At 35.0% G+C, this 24056-nt stretch overlaps 3 protein-coding genes across 4 annotated transcripts in view; 1 reads left to right on the plus strand and 2 right to left on the minus strand.

The window, feature by feature from the left end:
* Window positions 1-24: 24 nt before the first annotated feature.
* LOC137410492 (retinoblastoma-binding protein 5-like) overlaps window positions 25-24056 on the plus strand; it is a 66263-nt gene continuing 42231 nt past the window's right edge. Inside the window, exons 1-7 of one of the 2 annotated variants that reach the window (XM_068095918.1) lie at window positions 25-102; window positions 21520-21619; window positions 21880-21905; window positions 22107-22279; window positions 22464-22604; window positions 23358-23448; window positions 23745-23929. In XM_068095918.1, coding sequence (XP_067952019.1) covers window positions 21601-21619; window positions 21880-21905; window positions 22107-22279; window positions 22464-22604; window positions 23358-23448; window positions 23745-23929 — 635 coding nt within the window. In that variant the 5' untranslated portion in view covers window positions 25-102; window positions 21520-21600. Of the gene's footprint in view, window positions 103-10545; window positions 10627-21519; window positions 21620-21879; window positions 21906-22106; window positions 22280-22463; window positions 22605-23357; window positions 23449-23744; window positions 23930-24056 lie in introns of those variants that run through there. The other variant, XM_068095919.1, reaches the window with a different exon arrangement.
* Window positions 4851-6377, minus strand: LOC137391557 (uncharacterized). The gene has a single exon (XM_068078069.1). The coding sequence runs from the start codon at window positions 6375-6377 to the stop codon at window positions 4851-4853; it is 1527 nt and encodes a 508-aa protein (XP_067934170.1).
* On the minus strand, window positions 6510-8720 carry LOC137391566 (uncharacterized). The gene has a single exon (XM_068078081.1). The coding sequence runs from the start codon at window positions 8712-8714 to the stop codon at window positions 6510-6512; it is 2205 nt and encodes a 734-aa protein (XP_067934182.1). The 5' UTR covers window positions 8715-8720.

Genomic DNA, 24056 nt, shown 5'->3' on the forward strand with positions numbered 1-24056 from the left:
TTGCGTGCTATTTTGCCGAGTACAGTATAATCGGTTTTGTAATTTTTGTTCGTGAGTGAATTTACAGTTGCCTTTTTTCTTCTTTGAGCAATTTTTATTGTGGTAAGCGATGAATTGTGGTTGTCTCTGTTTGTTTAAACGTTGTATTTTTTGTGTAGAGTTTTTAGATTTAAGTAAAATGTCGAGGTTTAAATGTAGTAGGGTCTAAGCAACATTTTGAAGACAGACCTGAGCAAACGTTTACATCTTACATCTTCTTCATAGAACGTACTAGAGCTGGTTGCGGCAAGCGGCACGCCTCATATGTTGAGAAGTTGTTAACACTAGATAATATTGTAATTATTTGCCATATTAGCAATTAATTGTTTATTGTTGATGTGATGTACAGTTTTTAAATTCACGAACAGTCTTTGGTAAAAAGCTGTTGTAATACATGTTTGGAAATACATGCTATACGATACAGTTTAATGTTTTGAGTAAATAATAACACAATACTTCACCTTTACATAAGATAAACTTACTGAAGATCAACTTACCCCGATTAATCAACGTACACAATGGGATAACGATAACATCTCCATTACTTATGAGGGCGTATTGAAATTATTATATAGCTTAAAAAATGGAAAATCACTAGGTCCAGATGGACTGAGAAAGGAAGACCTTACAATTGATCCAATAATGACTGCCAAATGTCTCACATATATATATATAACGAATCATATAAAACATCCAAGTTACCAACCAAATGGAAATTAGCTCATGTAGCACCACTCCACAAGCGTGGGGCATACAACCAAATAAACAACTACCGGCCAATTTCACTGACAAGCATCCCTTGTAAGCCCATGGAGCACATTATTCTACATCACCTTGATGATAAACTTGATAAAGTACTGCACAGTAGACAACATGGTTTTAGGCAAGGCCTTTCTTGTGAAACTCAGCTGTGTAGTACTTATCATGATATTGCACGCAGCACCGACCAGGGAGACACCAATCATGCCGTAGTATTAGACTTTGCAAAGGCCTTCGACAAAGTACCTCACCAACTCTTGATGAACAAGTTATCCAGTATATCTGACATAGATGATAAAATTCTTATGTGGATGCATGACTTCCTAATGGCCAGAAAACAAAGGGTGGTAGTTGATGGACATAAATCTGATGAACTAGCTGTGACATCTGGAGTTCCACAGGGATCAGTGCTAGGTCCCACACTGTTTTTAGTTTATATTAATGACGTGCCCCAGCAAGTTGACTGTAATATTAGTTTATTTGCAGATGACACCTTGATATACCAACCCGTAAACTGCCATGCTGATAAACAACGATTTCAGGTAAACATTAATGCCCTTGAATCATGGGCTAACAAATGGAAAATGCTATTTAATGTATCTAAGTGCTCTGTCATGGTTTTTAATGACAAAAATAACTCTCCCTCAGCTGAATACTTCCTAGACACTGAACAATTAGAAATAGTTGAAGAAACTAAATACCTAGGTGTTATCCTACAATCTAACCTGAAGTTTGACAAACATATAGACTCCAAAGCCAGAAGGGCAAGACAGCAGTTAGGCATGATTAAGCGTGTGCTATATGAAGCTCCTGAAAAGGCCAAACTCTTAGCATATACTAGTCTTTGCAGGCCACATATTGAGTATGCCTCTACCGTGTGGGACCCTTCTACTAAGCTACTACAACATAAACTTGAAATGGTGCAAAACAACGCACTACGTTTTATATGTAAACTGAAAGGAAGAGATAGCATCACCAAAGCTTTAGATACTTTAAATATGCAAACACTATGTGAAAGACGGAAGGTCAGTAGACAAAATCTGCTAATGTGACTCCTCTCCTCTGACCAGAATCACAACTCATTAATTACCACCTACGATGAATTAATGCAGGACCGAGTTAGTACGACTGTCACACGAGCTGCTGGAAGAGGCGATCCTCCTACTATATATGCAAGAACGTCTGTTTATCGATCATCACCCTGCAAGTTTCTTGGAACGTTTTAGTAAATTTGTAATGTTATGTTTGTGTTTAGGTGATCATTAGTATTCCGTTCATTTGCTATTAGTTGAGACGATGACTGTAAGGAATAAGAGTTATTAGTTTGTATCGGTGTGAACTTTAACATCTGCATTTTTAAAGACAACTAACTGATCGAACTTCTGCATCCCTTACACAATGGCTACAAGTTCTAGCTTGATAGGAGCCAAGCTCATTTCACTAACTGTCAAACTTCTTGAACCATAGCTGACCAGTTGGCCTTTTTGGAGTAGAATAGCCATAGATGTACAGCCGTGTACTATACTTGCATCAGTCTGAACAACTATAGGTTTGTTGACCTTGAAATGTTGACCTAGAGGCTAAAGCTTGATGTAATGAAACGCTCCATTTCTTAAAAGACTCTCTTTTAATCTTAAGCAAAGCTGGTTTGCTGACCCTATTTTGGCACATTCGTATAGCTCATCAAAACGCTATTTAGATGGTGATTATTGACAAAGTTGATCCATTCTTTTATTGTGAATCAATCTAGAATGACAGATGCATCAACAGAGAGTTAATTAGGATTCCTACTTTTGCGAATGTTGCATTTTAACCCTCGTATTTTAGTGCACTAAAACTGACTGCCAAATGTTTCCTAAATAAAATTTTCATATTGGCTACGCAGCGTGACTGCAAAGCTGGTATAAAGTACAGAGTATTTCGTTTATAACAAAATAGCACATTTATTCATAAGCTATAAGATTGGTTAGAAAGCTACATGTATATTTGGCATTTTTATATTAGCTATGAAGCTGTAACAGGGAAAAATACATACATATTTGTGGGCAACGCCAACTTCACACCTACCCATTGCATTCTTAATCCCTGATCCAGAATAATATTTTTGGATAAATCGTGCGTTATCGCAGGAATGTAGCTCAGTACAATGCTTTTGTGGACTGCGTGCAGGATTTAATTGCATCATTCTGCATTTTCATAGCTTTTTAGTTCACATTAATTGTGCACCTGCATAAGCTTGTATAGCACTGTGCAGCACCTCGCGTGCCATACATACAACATTGATCTGATCAAGCATAATATAGCCATCAGACTGCTTGAGCTTATATTGGTTGTTGTCCTTCGGCTTTTCTAGATCACAATAATCCTTGTAGTGAAAAGCATTGCATGACAAACCTGTATCAAATTGAAACTAGACCTGTTGACTAATACTAGTTTTGACGCCATCGGTGGACACGGTGGACATCGGCTTACATCCTGCTTGACAATCTGCAAACTTTACAGAGAATTTTCAGAATCAACACCTCTTTTGATACCATGTTCACTTTTCTTATAGATCTGCATTGTGGCTGAAAGTGATTATACTTTTCCACTCATGCCGCTTCTAAGCATAGGCTGAACATTTTTGAGTGGACGTTGCAGACAAAAGATGTCACATACTTTTGATATTTTTCCAATTTGACTGGATCATGTTCCAACAGTTCTTCATTTTTGGCCAATGACAGTTTGTTACAGTGGCATTCACATGATCAGACTCGTCAAGAAATCGTATTATTTTTAGAGCTCTCATTGATTCTGAAATATTTAAGGTAGATTTGCACTCTGCATCATAAGTCCTGGAGTATACACTTCAAATGTACACAGTCAGTCACGATCATGCTAAATCATGACCAGTTGCTTGTAACTCAGGTAGTGAGTGTACACAAATTATTTTGCTGATCGATTTTGTTTTTACAACATCTTATTTACATTTGAATTTGAACATTATTGCGGAGTAGTATTTGCAATTGTTTGATAATATGAAATTCATATTACACAATTTTACAGTGTTAGCAGCTCTTTGAGTAGCCAGTTTTGCAGATTAACGTTTTATACGTGTAGCGATATGCATAAAGTATACAGTGTAGCGGTTTATTGGTCCGCTAACGACCCAGCTAGCTCATCGGAGGGTGTGAATTCACTGATGTGTAATAGTTGCATATTTTAGTTGATAGATATATTTATTGCAACTAACACCGTGAAATCTAAAAGAGTAATTGTAACCCATTACAAATAAGGAATAGTAAATACAATAAATGCAATAACAAACAATATTATGACACTCTTTCTTGAAGCATGAATGAAAGTGTTACTGATATAAAGCATTTAATCAGAAAAAGTGACAATTAATTGTAGACAATTCTAAAAGTACAAGTATAAAAAATGGTAGAAATAGTAAACAAAACTAACCTTTGAGCTCCTTGCTAGCTTGTTAATTTGTAATGATATTGTCTATTATGATATAATGTAACAGCATGAATAAAAGTTTCTAGACTGTTTTATGAAGTGTCAAACACACATCTAGGTCAGCAAGCTGTCAGCTCTACTGTGCAGGATGGCCAGTTGTTTCCACCAAATCCGGTTTCGTAACAGAAATAAAAACATTACTCAGCAGCCAGTGTTGGTGCACAAAGCAAGACCAATCTTATGGATTGGGGCGACCTGGCATACCCCCAACGAGTTACTGCCTTGTTTGACATTGAGGTTAGGTAGGATAGGTAGTAGCTTTGTTAATAATGATTACTTTTCCATGCTATAAGGGCAAATTGATAAACATAACATAAGTGCAAGACTGGTAAATAGGATATAGCTAATGTATACAACCATGGTTCACTACACTCCCCACTTTAATTTTTTATGTCTTACGTATGTAACATACCCTTTTTACAATTTTTTTTTTTGTTTAGAATAAAAATTAACTGCATGATATAATACGTAATATGAATTCCTACTGTGTAAATGTATATGCAATAGTATGAGTATAATTTATGCTATGTATATAAGTTCCACGACAATTACTCAGTGTCATCTTCCTTCTTGTGCAGTAATACCAGCTTCTGGATTGGTCTTTCTAGTGTTGAAGCAGGAAATATGACTTTTCCTTTGTTGTCAATCCCAACATTTGCCATTCTCACCTTAACCTTCCTAACCTTTCCATCAGCTCCTGCATCAGCCTCATCAATTATCCCACAAGGCCATTGATTTCGTGGAGAGGCCTCTTCAACTAGTAACACAATGTCTCCCTTTTGCAAGTTTCTGTGAGGGCGCTCCCATTTTTGCCTCTTTGTTATCTCGCTAAGATACCCATCTTTCCATTCTTTCCAAAATTCCTCAGAAAATTGTTGGACTTTTCGCCACATCTTCTGTCCATACATCTCTGTGGCGTCAAATGTTCCTGGTAGGGATGCTACACTTGTTGGCTTAGAATGTAGCAAGTGATTTGGTGTAAGTACCGCAGACTTTGGGTCTGTCAAGGCATTAATTGCAATTGGCCGGCTATTGATAGTCGCCATTGCTTCATAGAAGGCTGTACGAAGTCCTGCAGTGTTAAGGCGACAGTTGAACTTTGCTGACATCCCACTTAGGACTGCCCTGATGTTGCGTATTTGCCTTTCCCAGACTCCACCAGCATGACTGGCATGTGGCGCATTGAATTTAAATTCAATCTGCTTGTCCCTTAGATATTTGGTTAGTGTTGATTTAGTTTCCATAGACATCCACTCCTTCTGCAGTTCGTTGCTGGCACCCTTAAAGTTTGTTCCCTGGTCACAGTAGATGGTTTTGATGGGACCTCTCAAGCACATAAAGGATCGAAAAGCATTTATCAGCGAATCTGTGGTCATATCCTCCAACACTTCTACATGGACAGCTCTTGAATATAAGCATGTGAGAAGGAGTCCCCACCGTTTTACTTCTGATCTTCTTTCCTTCACCACAAAGGGTCCAAAACAGTCTATGCCTATGTTAGTAAATGGAGGTGTTGGGTCAAGCCTCTCTGCCGGTAAGTTTGACATAATCTGCTTCGCTGGTTTTCCTCGTAGTCTGTTGCAAGTAATGCAGTTGCGAATAATGGATTTAACCAATCTTGTAGCTCCCACTATCCAAAACCCTGCACTTCTTATGGCACCAAATGTGATATTTCTGCCTTGGTGATGTGTGATATTGTGGTAGTGACGAACGATCAGGGATGATACGTGCTCATTGCGTGGCAGTATTATTGGATGCTTCTCCCCAAAGCTAAGAATTTGAGACTCTTTAGCTCTACCACCAACAAGTAGAACTCCATCTTGGTCAATAAATGGATCTAGTCTAAACAACAGACTGGTTTTGTTGACTGTTTTTCCACTGCTAATCAGGTTGCAATCATCCTTAAAGTGATGTTGTTGAATGTCTGTAATGATCTTGGACTCTGCCTTCTGGAGATTCTCAGCCGTTAGAGTTTTCTTTGACCATGACTTTGAGGCTGCCATTTGCTGTAGTATTCCCACTGAACGCCTGAGGACAGTCCATGTTGAATACTTGTCACATTTGTCTTTCAGCATGTTTGTTTGACCGGTTGTGGTCTTCATTAGTTTGGTCTTTTTCAGTTCTGGATCTTGTGAGTCTAGGTGTTCAGTGTGATCTTGCTCCAGAAGGAAGATTTCAGGTTCTTTGAGGAAACCTGGACCAGAAAATCAGATTGAGTTTGCTAACTGATCACATTGCATTCCTCTTGAAGCAATATCAGCTGGATTTAGGCTTCCAGGTATGTGGTACCATTGTGCCACATCTGCTCTAGAAGTGATCAGTCGTATCCTGTTGTGAACAAACGTGTTGAATCTTTTAGAGTTGTTAGCAATCCATCCTAAGACAATTCTTGAATCTGACCAATAGCACTCGTTGTCAAACTTCATGTTTAGCTCAGCATTCAAAGTCTTGCTTAGATCAGTCGCCATTACTGCTGACATTAGCTCAAGGCGTGGTGTTGTAAACAGTCCTTTTGAAGGAATAACCTTGGATTTTCCTAAAAGAAGTGACACATGCACTTGGCCCTTGTCATTTATTTGACGAATATACGAGCATGCACCTATTCCTTTATCACTAGCATCGCAGAAATGATGCAATTCCTTTCTGACAACTTCACCAAAATTGTTGGGTTTGAGACATCTGGGAATAGTAATGTTCTCTAGAGCAGGGAGTTGTTCTAGCCATCCAAGCCACCTTTTACACTCATCATCTCGTACATGATCATCCCATCCTATGTCAGCCTTGTTGACGCTCTGTAGGATATTTTTTCCAAGCAGGGTATAAGGTGCAATAAATCCAAGTGGGTCATAGAGCTGGCTAACAATAGAGAGGATTCCTCTTCTAGTGGTAGGCTGGTCTTTTATTTTGTTGATAAATTTGAAGGAGTCTGATTTCATTGACCATTGAAGGCCAAGAGTTCGTTGCTCTGGTAAAGAACCACTAAATAGATCTGTGTCTTGTACAGATCTTTCTGCTTCAGGTAGTGATGAGAGAACTTCTGAACTGTTGGACGTGAATTTGTGTAGCCTAAGATTGCCTTTGTCACAAATTTTTCGGGCTGAGTCTATGAGTTCAATTGCCTCTCTCTCAGTTGTCACACTTGTGATTCCGTCATCAACATAAAAATCACGTTCTATAAACAATGCTGCTTTCTCTGAGATTTCTTTGTAGTCATGTGCAATGCGACGTAAGCCATAAGTGGCAACAGCTGGCGAAGACTTAGCGCCAAATATGTGTACTTTCATTCGGTATGTCTGTGAATTTCCATCCTTATCTTGCCACAAAAACCTTAAATAGTCCCTGTCCTCAGGGTTAACCAAAAAGTTGTAGAACATCTTTTGGATATCACAACTAATGGCAATAGATTCTTTCCTGAACCTACAGAGTAACCCTACAAGCGAATTCATCATATCTGGACCCTGGAGCAAGTGGTCATTAAGAGAAGTTTGGTTATATGCTGCCTTGCAATCAAAAACAACTCTGAGCTTCTGCTTTTGAGGATGCTTTACAGCAAAATGTGGGATATACCACTGTTCGCCAGACTTTGCTGAGGCTGTATCTTCTACTAGTTCAGCCATATTTCCATCAATAAGCCCATTCATGAACTCTGTATACTCTTTTTCGAGTTGTGAATCCTTTTCGAAGCGCTTGCACACAGCTTCATGACGCCTTTTAGCTTGACTTAGATTGTTTGGAAGTACTGGTCTTTGTTTGAAAGGTAGTGGCATCTGGTAGGATCCAGATTCCGTGATTAGGGTTTCTTTTTTTACAATATCCATAAACTTGTAGTCATCTTGTGACATCATACATTCCTCTTGGTCCTCGACTTTATGGGTAAGGAATATGGTGTGAGTTTTGTGTGATGGCTTGCCAAACTCTTCTACTCCAAAAACGGCCCAACCCAGCTCTGACCTAAGAGCATATGGCTGGTTTTCCTTGCCACGAACTGCTTCCATTGGAAATTGAGCAGAGGAACAATTTGCTCCTAGCAACAAGCCTACTGGTATATCTAGTGGAGGGGGCATCCTGTCAGCCAAAGGTCTTAAATGAGGATATTCTAGTATATTTGTGTTGTTTCCAAAGACACCAGTTGAGTTAGGAATATTGGCCCATTCATAAGCAGACGGTAGCTTGACTTCCCCGCTAAAGTATCCTTTGATCACCATATCACCATAGATGAAAACCTCATCTTTTTGTAGGTCACCTGTCATTGTCTCAATGCTTATTTGTTTCTTCCCCAACTGTTTTGGATTGAGCTTCTTTGCAAGATCTTTCGTTACATATGAGTGATCTGATGCTGAATCAAAGAAAGCATATACTAGTACTTGGTCTTTTGGGTTGGTGCTAGTAGACACATACACTGGCAAGCCCATGTTAAAAAGCTTGTTCTCACTAAATGTCCTTGTGTTTTTGTTAGATAACAGAGTTCGCTGGTTGTTCTGTGTGTCTCCTGGAGCGTTGGATGAATCGTTGACAGCTGATGAGTTGTCGGAACTAGTTGAAGTGGCCTCAGTGTGAACGATTTTAGTTGATTGATGAGGTTGTGAAGTGGACTGTCCAGGTTGATCGCGTTGCCGGAAACCATAATCTTGATCCCAGTCTTTCTTTCTCTTGTGTAAACACGTTGGGTGTCCTGGTTTTCTGCATTTCTTACAGAAACTCCTGCCTTTCAGCTGGCATGTCTTTGATCCATGCCCAACCTCTGCACATATAAAACAAAGCCTGTTGTTTTGAAGAAACTTGATCCGGTCATTGTATGGTTTTTCAGCAAGTTCAAAACAATCTGCTGTGTGGTGTTCTTTGTCACAAAATAGGCAGCTGTTGTTTGGATAAGAACTGATGCTGTTTGTTGCAAATGCTTTGGTTTGATGACCAGATCTATGTTGGTGAAAGCTTCCAGATACTCTTGTGCTGGTTGCTTTTCGTTGATTTCGAAGCAGTGGAAGGGAGTGTATTTCTGCTATCTCGTTACTAAAAGCTGCAAACTCTGCAAACTGTGGGTATCGCATCTCTGTCTTTTGAATCTTGTACACTTTGTTAGCCCATTTAACTTGAGCCCATTCAGGAAGTACTGCTGCTAGCTTTTCGTTGACCTGAGGGTCATCCAGAATTGACAGTCCTGGTATGGAACCCATTCCATTCTTGCAGTTTTCCAGGTAGTCAGCGTATTTTTGGAGTCCTTTTACATCATTTGAAGAAATTTTTGACCAGTTGTCTAATTCATTTCTCATGGAACGTGCAACATCCAATTTGTTCCCAAACCTAGACTTCAGCTTTTCACGTGCTTGTTGGTAGCTTTGGTCAGTTCTTATCAAAAATTGACCACTGATGCATTCTTTAGCCGGGCCTGATACATACTTTTTTAAGTATCTAATCTTTTCAGCACCATCCTTGATGTCCAGTGTTAACAGGTGACTATCAAAATCACACTGCCAGGCTTCAAACTCTAGTGGATTGCCACTAAAAACCTCTGGTTCTATGTCTGCTTTCCTAGCGTGTCTGATACCTTTTGAGAAGTCTAAAGCAAGTTGACGAATAGTTTCAGTGCTGTCTGAGTCGCAGCAATGTACTGTTTCTGAAGGCTTTCTCACCTTATCAGACACCGATTTCAACTTATCTATGAGACTGTAGTTTTGTGGGCTTTCTAATAATTCTAGGTCTATGGGTTTTGTGGTGATTATGTCTGTGGATGTTTTGTGCAAACTTGGAGTAGAAGGCATACTTGAAGGTGACAAATCATCACAAGCTGTATGAGTAGTTTGTTGTTTTGATTCTAGCAATGAGTCATTTGCTGTTGCGTGAGACTGAGCTTGTATTGGTGACGATTGAATCTGTAGCTGAGACACTTTCCTTTTCTCTGTCATGTGTCGTGTCCATTTCTGATGTTCTTCTGCAAGCATCTTTTTCCTTTCTTCAAATTCTTCTTCCATCGCTCTTATCTCCTCTTGTTCCTTCCGTTCTCTTTCTTCTTGTGCCCTCAGTTCATGCTCCTCTTCAATTCTTCTTTCTTCGTCATTCAAAGATGTAATATCTTGTATTTTTTCTGTGAATGTCTTTGTGATGAGTTCAACTTCCATGAGAAACAAATCAAAACTAACTTGAACTTTCTTTTCAACTTTATTATCAGATAATTTACATAAAGATTCATACTCAGGTGTAATTGACTCTTTTTTTATTGCTATTTCATTGAAGCCTGACTCAAGAGTTCTAAGTTCAACCTCACCCTGACAGCGCTTTAGGATAGCATCTATAGCTTTAGACTCCTTGTTTATAGAAGCATATAAGGTAAAGGCTAACTCATTTCTTTTACTTTCAATTCCTATGTGGGACACCTTAACACTACGTACAGGTTTATGTGAAACTGATACATTGCTAATAGTGTCAGCCTTGATTGGCAATGAAGTAGTTAGTTTGTCTAAGCTATCTGATGAGCCAAAATCAATGAGACTTTCATTTGCTGAAGCCATTGCACTCTAATGAGTAAATGATACTATATGTACTATGTAACTATTAAAGAGCTGATAACTTCTAATGCTAATTAAAACATAACATCAACCAAGACAGATTGATAATTTGAATATGATATGATAACCAAACTTTGTTACTACATATGCTATCGGGTGTGTGTAATACGTTGGGGTGTGTAATATGTATGACAGACAAGGCAGCAAACTCCGGAAAACGCGGGAACCAGGCGCCCACAAGCAACAAAACGAGATCGTGGTACAATGCGACTAACCCGGCTGTTGTGTGAAAATGACTAGCTAACCAATTAGGAATACGTTTTGGTGGACACCACTGACGCCTGCACAGTTTACAAGTAAGCAAAAGTTTGCCCTGATATGTTTTAAGAGCAAGTCATAAAATGAAACATTAACAAAAATACAATAAGCAGCGAATACCATGCATATGAACTCTAATGTAAATACTACTAGAATGATACTTATCTACTGCAGTTGTCAATTAATCCGTAGAAAGATGATTGGCTGTTAATACTTTGGTAAATAGAAAGCGTAAGGAGCCTATAAATTTATGTTTAGATTGGTGATGGAGAAAGCTCATTAGATGTCAGTTCAAGGTAGAATTCAACTCTCTACGGCAGTTCAAAGTAGCCTATAATTCTATATGGCAGTTCAAAGTAGCCTATTTTTCTCTATGGCAGTTCAAAGTAGCCTGTGATTCTCTATGGCAGTTCAAAGTAGCCTGTGATTCTCTATGGCAGTTCAAAGTAGCCTGTGATTCTATATGGCAGTTCAAAGTAGCCTGTGATTCTCTATGGCAGTTCAAAGTAGCCTGTGTTTCTCTATGGCAGTTCAAAGTAGCCTGTGATTTCTTTTGGTAGCAACCATAGTATAGATAGTAGTAGGTAGTCCCTCAATCACAAAGATTTCACTGTAGCGGTTTATTGGTCCGCTAACGACCCAGCTAGCTCATCGGAGGGTGTGAATTCACTGATGTGTAATAGTTGCATATTTTAGTTGATAGATATATTTATTGCAACTAACACCGTGAAATCTAAAAGAGTAATTGTAACCCATTACAAATAAGGAATAGTAAATACAATAAATGCAATAACAAACAATATTATGACACTCTTTCTTGAAGCATGAATGAAAGTGTTACTGATATAAAGCATTTAATCAGAAAAAGTGACAATTAATTGTAGACAATTCTAAAAGTACAAGTATAAAAAATGGTAGAAATAGTAAACAAAACTAACCTTTGAGCTCCTTGCTAGCTTGTTAATTTGTAATGATATTGTCTATTATGATATAATGTAACAGCATGAATAAAAGTTTCTAGACTGTTTTATGAAGTGTCAAACACACATCTAGGTCAGCAAGCTGTCAGCTCTACTGTGCAGGATGGCCAGTTGTTTCCACCAAATCCGGTTTCGTAACAGAAATAAAAACATTACTCAGCAGCCAGTGTTGGTGCACAAAGCAAGACCAATCTTATGGATTGGGGCGACCTGGCATACCCCCAACGAGTTACTGCCTTGTTTGACATTGAGGTTAGGTAGGATAGGTAGTAGCTTTGTTAATAATGATTACTTTTCCATGCTATAAGGGCAAATTGATAAACATAACATAAGTGCAAGACTGGTAAATAGGATATAGCTAATGTATACAACCATGGTTCACTACACTCCCCACTTTAATTTTTTATGTCTTACGTATGTAACATACCCTTTTTACAATTTTTTTTTTTGTTTAGAATAAAAATTAACTGCATGATATAATACGTAATATGAATTCCTACTGTGTAAATGTATATGCAATAGTATGAGTATAATTTATGCTATGTATATAAGTTCCACGACAATTACTCAGTGTCATCTTCCTTCTTGTGCAGTAATACCAGCTTCTGGATTGGTCTTTCTAGTGTTGAAGCAGGAAATATGACTTTTCCTTTGTTGTCAATCCCAACATTTGCCATTCTCACCTTAACCTTCCTAACCTTTCCATCAGCTCCTGCATCAGCCTCATCAATTATCCCACAAGGCCATTGATTTCGTGGAGAGGCCTCTTCAACTAGTAACACAATGTCTCCCTTTTGCAAGTTTCTGTGAGGGCGCTCCCATTTTTGCCTCTTTGTTATCTCGCTAAGTTCAAGTACTACATATCTTCAGGTATAAGTAAGTTCAAGTACTACATATCTTCAGGTATAAGTAAGTTCAAGTACTACATATCTTCAGGTATAAGTAAGTTCAAGTTCTACATATCTTCAGGTATAAGTAAGTTCAAGTACTACATATCTTCAGGTATAAGTAAGTTTAAGTACTACATATCTTCAGATATAAGTAAGTTCAAGTACTACATATCTTCAGGTATAAGTAAGTTCAAGTACTACATATCTTCAGGTATAAGTAAGTTTAAGTACTACATATCTTCAGATATAAGTAAGTTCAAGTACTACATATCTTCAGGTATAAGTAAGTTCAAGTACTACATATCTTCAGGTATAAGTAAGTTCAAGTACTACATATCTTCAGGTATAAGTAAGTTTAAGTACTACATATCTTCAGGTATAAGTAAGTTCAAGTACTACATATCTTCAGATATAAGTAAGTTTAAGTACTACATATCTTCAGGTATAAGTAAGTTTAAGTACTACATATCTTCAGGTATAAGTAAGTTTAAGTACTACATATCTTCAGGTATAAGTAAGTTTAAGTACTACATATCTTCAGGTATAAGTAAGTTTAAGTACTACATATCTTCAGGTATAAGTAAGTTTAAGTACTACATATCTTCAGGTATAAGTAAGTTTAAGTACTACATATCTTCAGATATAAGTAAGTTCAAGTACTACATATCTTCAGGTATAAGTAAGTTTAAGTACTACATATCTTCAGGTATAAGTAAGTTCAAGTACTACATATCTTCAGGTATAAGTAAGTTCAAGTACTACATATCTTCAGGTATAAGTAAGTTCAAGTACTACATATCTTCAGGTATAAGTAAGTTCAAGTACTACATATCTTCAGGTATAAGTAAGTTCAAGTACTACATATCTTCAGGTATAAGTAAGTTCAAGTACTACATATCTTCAGGTATAAGTAAGTTCAAGTACTACATATCTTCAGGTATAAGTAAGTTTAAGTACTACATATCTTCAGGTATAAGTAAGTTCAAGTACTACATATCTTCAGGTATAAGTAAGTTCAAGTACTACATATCTTCAGGTATAAGTAAGTTCAAGTACTGCATATCTTCAGGTATAAGTAAGTTTAAGTACTACATATCTTCAGGTATAAGTAAGTTCAAGTACTACATATCTTCAGGTATAAGTAAGTTTAAGTACTACATATCTTCAGGTATAAGTAAGTTCAAGTACTACATATCTTCAGGTATAAGTAAGTTTAAGTACTACATATCTTCAGGTATAAGTAAGTTTAAGTACTACATATCTTCAGGTATAAGTAAGTTCAAGTACTACATATCTTCAGGTATAAGTAAGTTTAAGTACTACATATCTTCAGGTATAAGTAAGTTTAAGTACTACATATCTTCAGGTATAAGTAAGTTCAAGTACTACATATCTTCAGGTATAAGTAAGTTCAAGTACTACATATCTTCAGGTATAAGTAAGTTCAAGTACTACATATCTTCAGGTATAAGTAAGTTTAAGTACTACATATCTTCAGGTATAAGTAAGTTCAAGTACTGCATATCTTCAGGTATAAGTAAGTTCAAGTACTACGTATCTTCAGATATAAGTAAGTTCAAGTACTACATATCTTCAGGTATAAGTAAGTTCAAGTACTACATATCTTCAGGTATAAGTAAGTTCAAGTACTACATATCTTCAGGTATAAGTAAGTTTAAGTACTACATATCTTCAGGTATAAGTAAGTTTAAGTACTACATATCTTCAGGTATAAGTAAGTTTAAGTACTACATATCTTCAGGTATAAGTAAGTTTAAGTACTACATATCTTCAGATATAAGTAAGTTCAAGTACTACATATCTTCAGGTATAAGTAAGTTCAAGTACTACATATCTTCAGGTATAAGTAAGTTCAAGTACTACATATCTTCAGATATAAGTAAGTTCAAGTACTACATATCTTCAGGTATAAGTAAGTTTAAGTACTACATATCTTCAGGTATAAGTAAGTTTAAGTACTACATATCTTCAGGTATAAGTAAGTTCAAGTACTACATATCTTCAGGTATAAGTAAGTTCAAGTACTACATATCTTCAGGTATAAGTAAGTTCAAGTACTACATATCTTCAGGTATAAGTAAGTTCAAGTACTACATATCTTCAGGTATAAGTAAGTTTAAGTACTACATATCTTCAGGTATAAGTAAGTTCAAGTACTACATATCTTCAGGTATAAGTAAGTTCAAGTACTACATATCTTCAGGTATAAGTAAGTTCAAGTACTGCATATCTTCAGGTATAAGTAAGTTTAAGTACTACATATCTTCAGGTATAAGTAAGTTCAAGTACTACATATCTTCAGGTATAAGTAAGTTTAAGTACTACATATCTTCAGGTATAAGTAAGTTCAAGTACTACATATCTTCAGGTATAAGTAAGTTCAAGTACTACATATCTTCAGGTATAAGTAAGTTTAAGTACTACATATCTTCAGGTATAAGTAAGTTTAAGTACTACATATCTTCAGGTATAAGTAAGTCTAAGTACTACATATCTTCAGGTATAAGTAAGTTTAAGTACTACATATCTTCAGGTATAAGTAAGTTTAAGTACTACATATCTTCAGGTATAAGTAAGTTTAAGTACTACATATCTTCAGGTATAAGTAAGTTTAAGTACTACATATCTTCAGGTATAAGTAAGTTCAAGTACTACATATCTTCAGGTATAAGTAAGTTTAAGTACTACATATCTTCAGGTATAAGTAAGTTTAAGTACTACATATCTTCAGGTATAAGTAAGTTCAAGTACTACATATCTTCAGGTATAAGTAAGTTCAAGTACTACATATCTTCAGGTATAAGTAAGTTTAAGTACTACATATCTTCAGGTATAAGTAAGTTCAAGTACTACATATCTTCAGGTATAAGTAAGTTCAAGTACTACATATCTTCAGGTATAAGTAAGTTTAAGTACTACATATCTTCAGGTATAAGTAAGTTTAAGTACTACATATCTTCAGGTATAAGTAAGTTCAAGTACTACATATCTTCAGGTATAAGTAAGTTCAAGTACTACATATCTTCAGATATAAGTAAGTTTAAGTACTACATATCTTCAGGTATAAGTAAGTTTAAGTACTACATATCTTCAGGTATAAGTAAGTTCAAGTACTACATATCTTCAGGTATAAGTAAGTTTAAGTACTACATATCTTCAGGTATAAGTAAGTTTAAGTACTACATATCTTCAGGTATAAGTAAGTTTAAGTACTACATATCTTCAGGTATAAGTAAGTTCAAGTACTACATATCTTCAGGTATAAGTAAGTTCAAGTACTACATATCTTCAGGTATAAGTAAGTTTAAGTACTACATATCTTCAGGTATAAGTAAGTTCAAGTACTACATATCTTCAGGTATAAGTAAGTTTAAGTACTACATATCTTCAGGTATAAGTAAGTTTAAGTACTACATATCTTCAGGTATAAGTAAGTTTAAGTACTACATATCTTCAGGTATAAGTAAGTTCAAGTACTACATATCTTCAGGTATAAGTAAGTTCAAGTACTACATATCTTCAGGTATAAGTAAGTTTAAGTACTACATATCTTCAGGTATAAGTAAGTTTAAGTACTACATATCTTCAGGTATAAGTAAGTTCAAGTACTACATATCTTCAGGTATAAGTAAGTTTAAGTACTACATATCTTCAGGTATAAGTAAGTTCAAGTACTACATATCTTCAGGTATAAGTAAGTTCAAGTACTACATATCTTCAGGTATAAGTAAGTTTAAGTACTACATATCTTCAGGTATAAGTAAGTTCAAGTACTACATATCTTCAGGTATAAGTAAGTTCAAGTACTACATATCTTCAGGTATAAGTAAGTTCAAGTACTACATATCTTCAGGTATAAGTAAGTTCAAGTACTACATATCTTCAGGTATAAGTAAGTTCAAGTACTACATATCTTCAGGTATAAGTAAGTTTAAGTACTACATATCTTCAGGTATAAGTAAGTTCAAGTACTACATATCTTCAGGTATAAGTAAGTTCAAGTACTACATATCTTCAGGTATAAGTAAGTTCAAGTACTGCATATCTTCAGGTATAAGTAAGTCTAAGTACTACATATCTTCAGGTATAAGTAAGTTTAAGTACTACATATCTTCAGATATAAGTAAGTTCAAGTACTACATATCTTCAGGTATAAGTAAGTTCAAGTACTACATATCTTCAGGTATAAGTAAGTTCAAGTACTACATATCTTCAGATATAAGTAAGTTCAAGTACTACATATCTTCAGGTATAAGTAAGTTTAAGTACTACATATCTTCAGGTATAAGTAAGTTCAAGTACTACATATCTTCAGGTATAAGTAAGTTCAAGTACTACATATCTTCAGGTATAAGTAAGTTCAAGTACTACATATCTTCAGGTATAAGTAAGTTCAAGTACTACATATCTTCAGGTATAAGTAAGTTCAAGTACTACATATCTTCAGGTATAAGTAAGTTTAAGTACTACATATCTTCAGGTATAAGTAAGTTCAAGTACTACATATCTTCAGGTATAAGTAAGTTCAAGTACTACATATCTTCAGGTATAAGTAAGTTCAAGTACTGCATATCTTCAGGTATAAGTAAGTTTAAGTACTACATATCTTCAGGTATAAGTAAGTTCAAGTACTACATATCTTCAGGTATAAGTAAGTTTAAGTACTACATATCTTCAGGTATAAGTAAGTTCAAGTACTACATATCTTCAGGTATAAGTAAGTTCAAGTACTACATATCTTCAGGTATAAGTAAGTTTAAGTACTACATATCTTCAGGTATAAGTAAGTTTAAGTACTACATATCTTCAGGTATAAGTAAGTTCAAGTACTACATATCTTCAGGTATAAGTAAGTTTAAGTACTACATATCTTCAGGTATAAGTAAGTTTAAGTACTACATATCTTCAGATATAAGTAAGTTCAAGTACTACATATCTTCAGGTATAAGTAAGTCTAAGTACTACATATCTTCAGGTATAAGTAAGTTTAAGTACTACATATCTTCAGGTATAAGTAAGTTTAAGTACTACATATCTTCAGGTATAAGTAAGTTTAAGTACTACATATCTTCAGGTATAAGTAAGTTTAAGTACTACATATCTTCAGGTATAAGTAAGTTCAAGTACTACATATCTTCAGGTATAAGTAAGTTCAAGTACTACATATCTTCAGGTATAAGTAAGTTTAAGTACTACATATCTTCAGGTATAAGTAAGTTCAAGTACTACATATCTTCAGGTATAAGTAAGTTCAAGTACTACATATCTTCAGGTATAAGTAAGTTTAAGTACTACATATCTTCAGGTATAAGTAAGTTCAAGTACTACATATCTTCAGGTATAAGTAAGTTTAAGTACTACATATCTTCAGGTATAAGTAAGTTTAAGTACTACATATCTTCAGGTATAAGTAAGTTTAAGTACTACATATCTTCAGGTATAAGTAAGTTCAAGTACTACATATCTTCAGGTATAAGTAAGTTCAAGTACTACATATCTTCAGATATAAGTAAGTTTAAGTACTACATATCTTCAGGTATAAGTAAGTTTAAGTACTACATATCTTCAGGTATAAGTAAGTTCAAGTACTACATATCTTCAGGTATAAGTAAGTTTAAGTACTACATATCTTCAGGTATAAGTAAGTTTAAGTACTACATATCTTCAGGTATAAGTAAGTTTAAGTACTACATATCTTCAGGTATAAGTAAGTTCAAGTACTACATATCTTCAGGTATAAGTAAGTTTAAGTACTACATATCTTCAGGTATAAGTAAGTTCAAGTACTACATATCTTCAGGTATAAGTAAGTTTAAGTACTACATATCTTCAGGTATAAGTAAGTTTAAGTACTACATATCTTCAGGTATAAGTAAGTTTAAGTACTACATATCTTCAGGTATAAGTAAGTTCAAGTACTACATATCTTCAGGTATAAGTAAGTTCAAGTACTACATATCTTCAGGTATAAGTAAGTTTAAGTACTACATATCTTCAGGTATAAGTAAGTTTAAGTACTACATATCTTCAGGTATAAGTAAGTTCAAGTACTACATATCTTCAGGTATAAGTAAGTTTAAGTACTACATATCTTCAGGTATAAGTAAGTTCAAGTACTACATATCTTCAGGTATAAGTAAGTTCAAGTACTACATATCTTCAGGTATAAGTAAGTTTAAGTACTACATATCTTCAGGTATAAGTAAGTTCAAGTACTACATATCTTCAGGTATAAGTAAGTTCAAGTACTACATATCTTCAGGTATAAGTAAGTTCAAGTACTACATATCTTCAGGTATAAGTAAGTTCAAGTACTACATATCTTCAGGTATAAGTAAGTTCAAGTACTACATATCTTCAGGTATAAGTAAGTTTAAGTACTACATATCTTCAGGTATAAGTAAGTTCAAGTACTACATATCTTCAGGTATAAGTAAGTTCAAGTACTACATATCTTCAGGTATAAGTAAGTTCAAGTACTGCATATCTTCAGGTATAAGTAAGTCTAAGTACTACATATCTTCAGGTATAAGTAAGTTCAAGTACTACATATCTTCAGGTATAAGTAAGTTTAAGTACTACATATCTTCAGGTATAAGTAAGTTTAAGTACTACATATCTTCAGGTATAAGTAAGTTCAAGTACTACATATCTTCAGGTATAAGTAAGTTCAAGTACTACATATCTTCAGGTATAAGTAAGTTCAAGTACTACATATCTTCAGGTATAAGTAAGTTCAAGTACTACATATCTTCAGGTATAAGTAAGTTCAAGTACTACATATCTTCAGGTATAAGTAAGTTCAAGTACTACGTATCTTCAGATATAAGTAAGTTCAAGTACTACATATCTTCAGGTATAAGTAAGTTTAAGTACTACATATCTTCAGGTATAAGTAAGTTTAAGTACTACATATCTTCAGGTATAAGTAAGTTTAAGTACTACATATCTTCAGATATAAGTAAGTTCAAGTACTACATATCTTCAGGTATAAGTAAGTTTAAGTACTACATATCTTCAGGTATAAGTAAGTTTAAGTACTACATATCTTCAGATATAAGTAAGTCTAAGTACTACATATCTTCAGATATAAGTAAGTCTAAGTACTACATATCTTCAGGTATAAGTAAGTTCAAGTACTACATATCTTCAGATATAAGTAAGTTCAAGTACTACATATCTTCAGGTATAAGTAAGTTTAAGTACTACATATCTTCAGGTATAAGTAAGTCTAAGTACTACATATCTTCAGATATAAGTAAGTCTAAGTACTACATATCTTCAGGTATAAGTAAGTTTAAGTACTACATATCTTCAGATATAAGTAAGTCTAAGTACTACATATCTTCAGATATAAGTAAGTCTAAGTACTACATATCTTCAGGTATAAGTAAGTTCAAGTACTACATATCTTCAGATATAAGTAAGTTTAAGTTCTACATATCTTCAGGTATAAGTAAGTTCAAGTACTACATATCTTCAGATATAAGTAAGTCTAAGTACTACATATCTTCAGATATAAGTAAGTCTAAGTACTACATATCTTCAGGTATAAGTAAGTTCAAGTACTACATATCTTCAGATATAAGTAAGTTCAAGTACTACATATCTTCAGGTATAAGTAAGTTTAAGTACTACATATCTTCAGGTATAAGTAAGTCTAAGTACTACATATCTTCAGATATAAGTAAGTCTAAGTACTACATATCTTCAGGTATAAGTAAGTTTAAGTACTACATATCTTCAGATATAAGTAAGTTCAAGTACTACATATCTTCAGGTATAAGTAAGTTTAAGTACTACATATCTTCAGGTATAAGTAAGTTCAAGTACTACATATCTTCAGATATAAGTAAGTTCAAGTACTACATATCTTCAGGTATAAGTAAGTTTAAGTACTACATATCTTCAGATATAAGTAAGTCTAAGTACTACATATCTTCAGATATAAGTAAGTCTAAGTACTACATATCTTCAGGTATAAGTAAGTTCAAGTACTACATATCTTCAGATATAAGTAAGTTCAAGTACTACATATCTTCAGGTATAAGTAAGTTTAAGTACTACATATCTTCAGGTATAAGTAAGTTTAAGTACTACATATCTTCAGGTATAAGTAAGTTTAAGTACTACATATCTTCAGGTATAAGTAAGTTTAAGTACTACATATCTTCAGATATAAGTAAGTTTAAGTACTACATATCTTCAGGTATAAGTAAGTTCAAGTACTACATATCTTCAGGTATAAGTAAGTTCAAGTACTACATATCTTCAGGTATAAGTAAGTCTAAGTACTACATATCTTCAGGGCACTGAATAATAGCACATCATTAATTTCTATTAGTGAAATTGTATGAATTTTGTATTTGATTTTGCGGCAACCAATTACTACTTGCCAAATGTTTTACAAAGCATGGTGAATAAGGTCATCCATTGTGTGGTGATGATTGTGGTTTAGAAAAGATGTGTTTCAATTTTGTTTAAGGTGTTTTCGTAATGCTTTAGGCTTTTCAAAAACAGCATGTTCAATGACTGAAGCCGGTCAAAGTCTTCATATCATCTGAAAGTTATCCTTGGATCACTGCAATGAATCTCGAGTTGTTAGGTGAGGACTAGTTTTATCAGTAGACACAAGGATCTTGTTTCTACTGTCTAATCTCTAGCAGTAACCTGCTTATTGGTTGTATCATAAATGACCTTGAAGCTATAGTTGGTACAATCGTTTCTACATGTATAACGCTAGCTTTGCTGGTAAATTTTACACATGTGTTTTTTGAATGTAAACTTGTCAGACCAGTATCTCATGCTCTTTTTAGTGAATTGCTGGATGATTATTTGCTTAGAAAATCTATGTTGATTTTGTAGAAACTTTTGGACAGAACTACCCAGAGGTAAAGCTTTGATACAAAGTTACATTCATCTGCATATGCCTGTAGTGTAATTTCTTTATAAACCTGTTGCAATATGTACTTTTTTGATATTTTCGGAACAAATTTTGCATTAAATTATGTATTTTCAAACTCTTTTTAATAGTTTTTTAAAGAGTTCGGGATCAACATCCCATCACGCAGTGTTATTCTGTTTTATTATAGGAGTTTGATGGGACACTAGACTCCGTTAGTGTTGCTATCACATGCACCTTCAACAGGAGAGGCACTCTTCTAGCGGTTGGATGCAATGATGGACGAATTGTCGTTTGGGACTTTTTGACACGAGGCATTGCTAAGCTTATCTCAGCCCATGTAAATCCTGTCTGCTCCCTTAGGTGTGTCTCACTGTAATTTTGTGGCATCACTTATGGGAATCCTTGGGAACAGCTTTGTTTAATATATACCGTGTGTTGTCAGCTTTCATGCTTTCCTTCACCTGTATTAGTATCCTTCTTACTTGAATTACTCATATGCAGGATTTTCATGCCTGTTCTGTTATCATTGTTGTGTGCGCTGCAGTTTCAACAGAAGTGGATATAAGCTGTTGTCCGCCTCAATAGACAATGTTGTATCTATCTGGGATGTTCTGACTGGAGACTGTCTGCATATCTATAGGTTCCCCTCACCTGTACTTAAAGTACAGTTTCACCCTCGAGATGAGTAAGTTCTACTGTTTTGGCTAGTTTACTTGGTTACTGCACTTTTTATTATCGCCTTCCTTAAATCTCTCTTGTATCTGCAAGGAAGTTAGGCTATTAAACTTTGCTCTGCCAATCGATTCTCAAAGGTTTGAAGTGACACTAGAAATTTAGAAGTTGTTAAAATCTTATCTTGTTCACCAAAACGCGAATTTATACGTTTTTTCGTAAGCGAACTGGTAAGAAAGCCATTTATGGTGAGCATGTAAAGGGTGACTGCAGGTGTGGATACTCAGATATCTTGTCATAGGTTGCAGTGTTCTGTGAGAGTTAAATGAATCACAAACAGGACTTTTACACATATTAATACTTGAGATTCGACACTCATGCATTACACTCGAGTATTTCCTGGTGAATTGAAACCAAAGTTAAGTTTTTATCTGTTACCTCCTACAAACCGCATGCAAGCTTATTTTTACTGCCAGTAACTTATACTTTATATGTGAGCACTTAAATTTTTTTGACTGCTCCAACAGCATAAAATACCTTTAACTTTTCTTTATAACGTATGCTTAGCATGTTTGAGATGAAGTACATGTATATGGCTAGACTGCTACTCGTAAACTGGTGACAACTATAAACTGCACAGTTTCGAAGGGCTCAGTGTTACGTGACATGAGTCGGATAGACTGAGCTCATAGTTAGGTTCTCACTACAACTAGTTAAGTAGTTAGTAACTCCTTCTTTATGCAGTTTATTATATCTTCTATCATAGTCAGATGTTCCTTGTGTGTCCGATGAAACATGCTGCTGTTATTATCAATGTCGCTGTCAAGGAGCCGACTATTATCCCTCTGGATGAAGAGGTCTGTCTATATTACACACTTTTTTAAAAGTACTGCTTTTTAGCTAATCGTTTGCCTATTTTGTTACAAACAGCCGAAGAAGTTTGTTTCATTTTCGGTAAATGTTATAGATCGTACACATATCTTAGTCGGTGTACAGGCCAATTATCATATTAATCGACCTCCTAATCGATTATCAGGAGGTCACTTTCTTCAGTCATTTTTGACATTTTTAATGACATATATCCGTAGCCAGCACTTCTATAAAACCTCTGCACGTCGCTGAAGACGTTCAACATTACCCTGATGTCTTACAGTCTCAGACTGACCAAAAATGCGTGGTGGCATCGTATGACCGTAGAGGAGACCACATATTCACAGGAAATGAGAGGGGAAGAATCATGGTGTTTAAAAATGCTGGTGTGCAACTCATCGCCTCTTTTCGTCTATCACAGAGTGTCACTGCAGCTGTAAAATCTATTGAGTTCGCCAGGCGAGGCAGGTTAGACTTTTAATGATGTTTCTTCTGATTATTGCTTATACCTAATGCTATCTCTTCTAGTGCTGTTTGTGTAATATTGTGCATAGCCGCATTGTTACCTTTTTATATGCGTTGTGAAATTGTTTAT

This window comes from Watersipora subatra, chromosome 1 (genome assembly GCF_963576615.1).
Source record: "Watersipora subatra chromosome 1, tzWatSuba1.1, whole genome shotgun sequence".
Classification (NCBI taxonomy): Eukaryota; Metazoa; Bryozoa; class Gymnolaemata; order Cheilostomatida; family Watersiporidae; genus Watersipora; species Watersipora subatra.

Coding starts and splice junctions, on each gene's coding strand:
- LOC137391557 (XM_068078069.1), bottom strand. CDS start 6,377: ATGCTGAAAGACAAATGTGACAAGTATTCAACATGGACTGTCCTCAGG.
- LOC137391566 (XM_068078081.1), bottom strand. CDS start 8,714: ATGGGCTTGCCAGTGTATGTGTCTACTAGCACCAACCCAAAAGACCAA.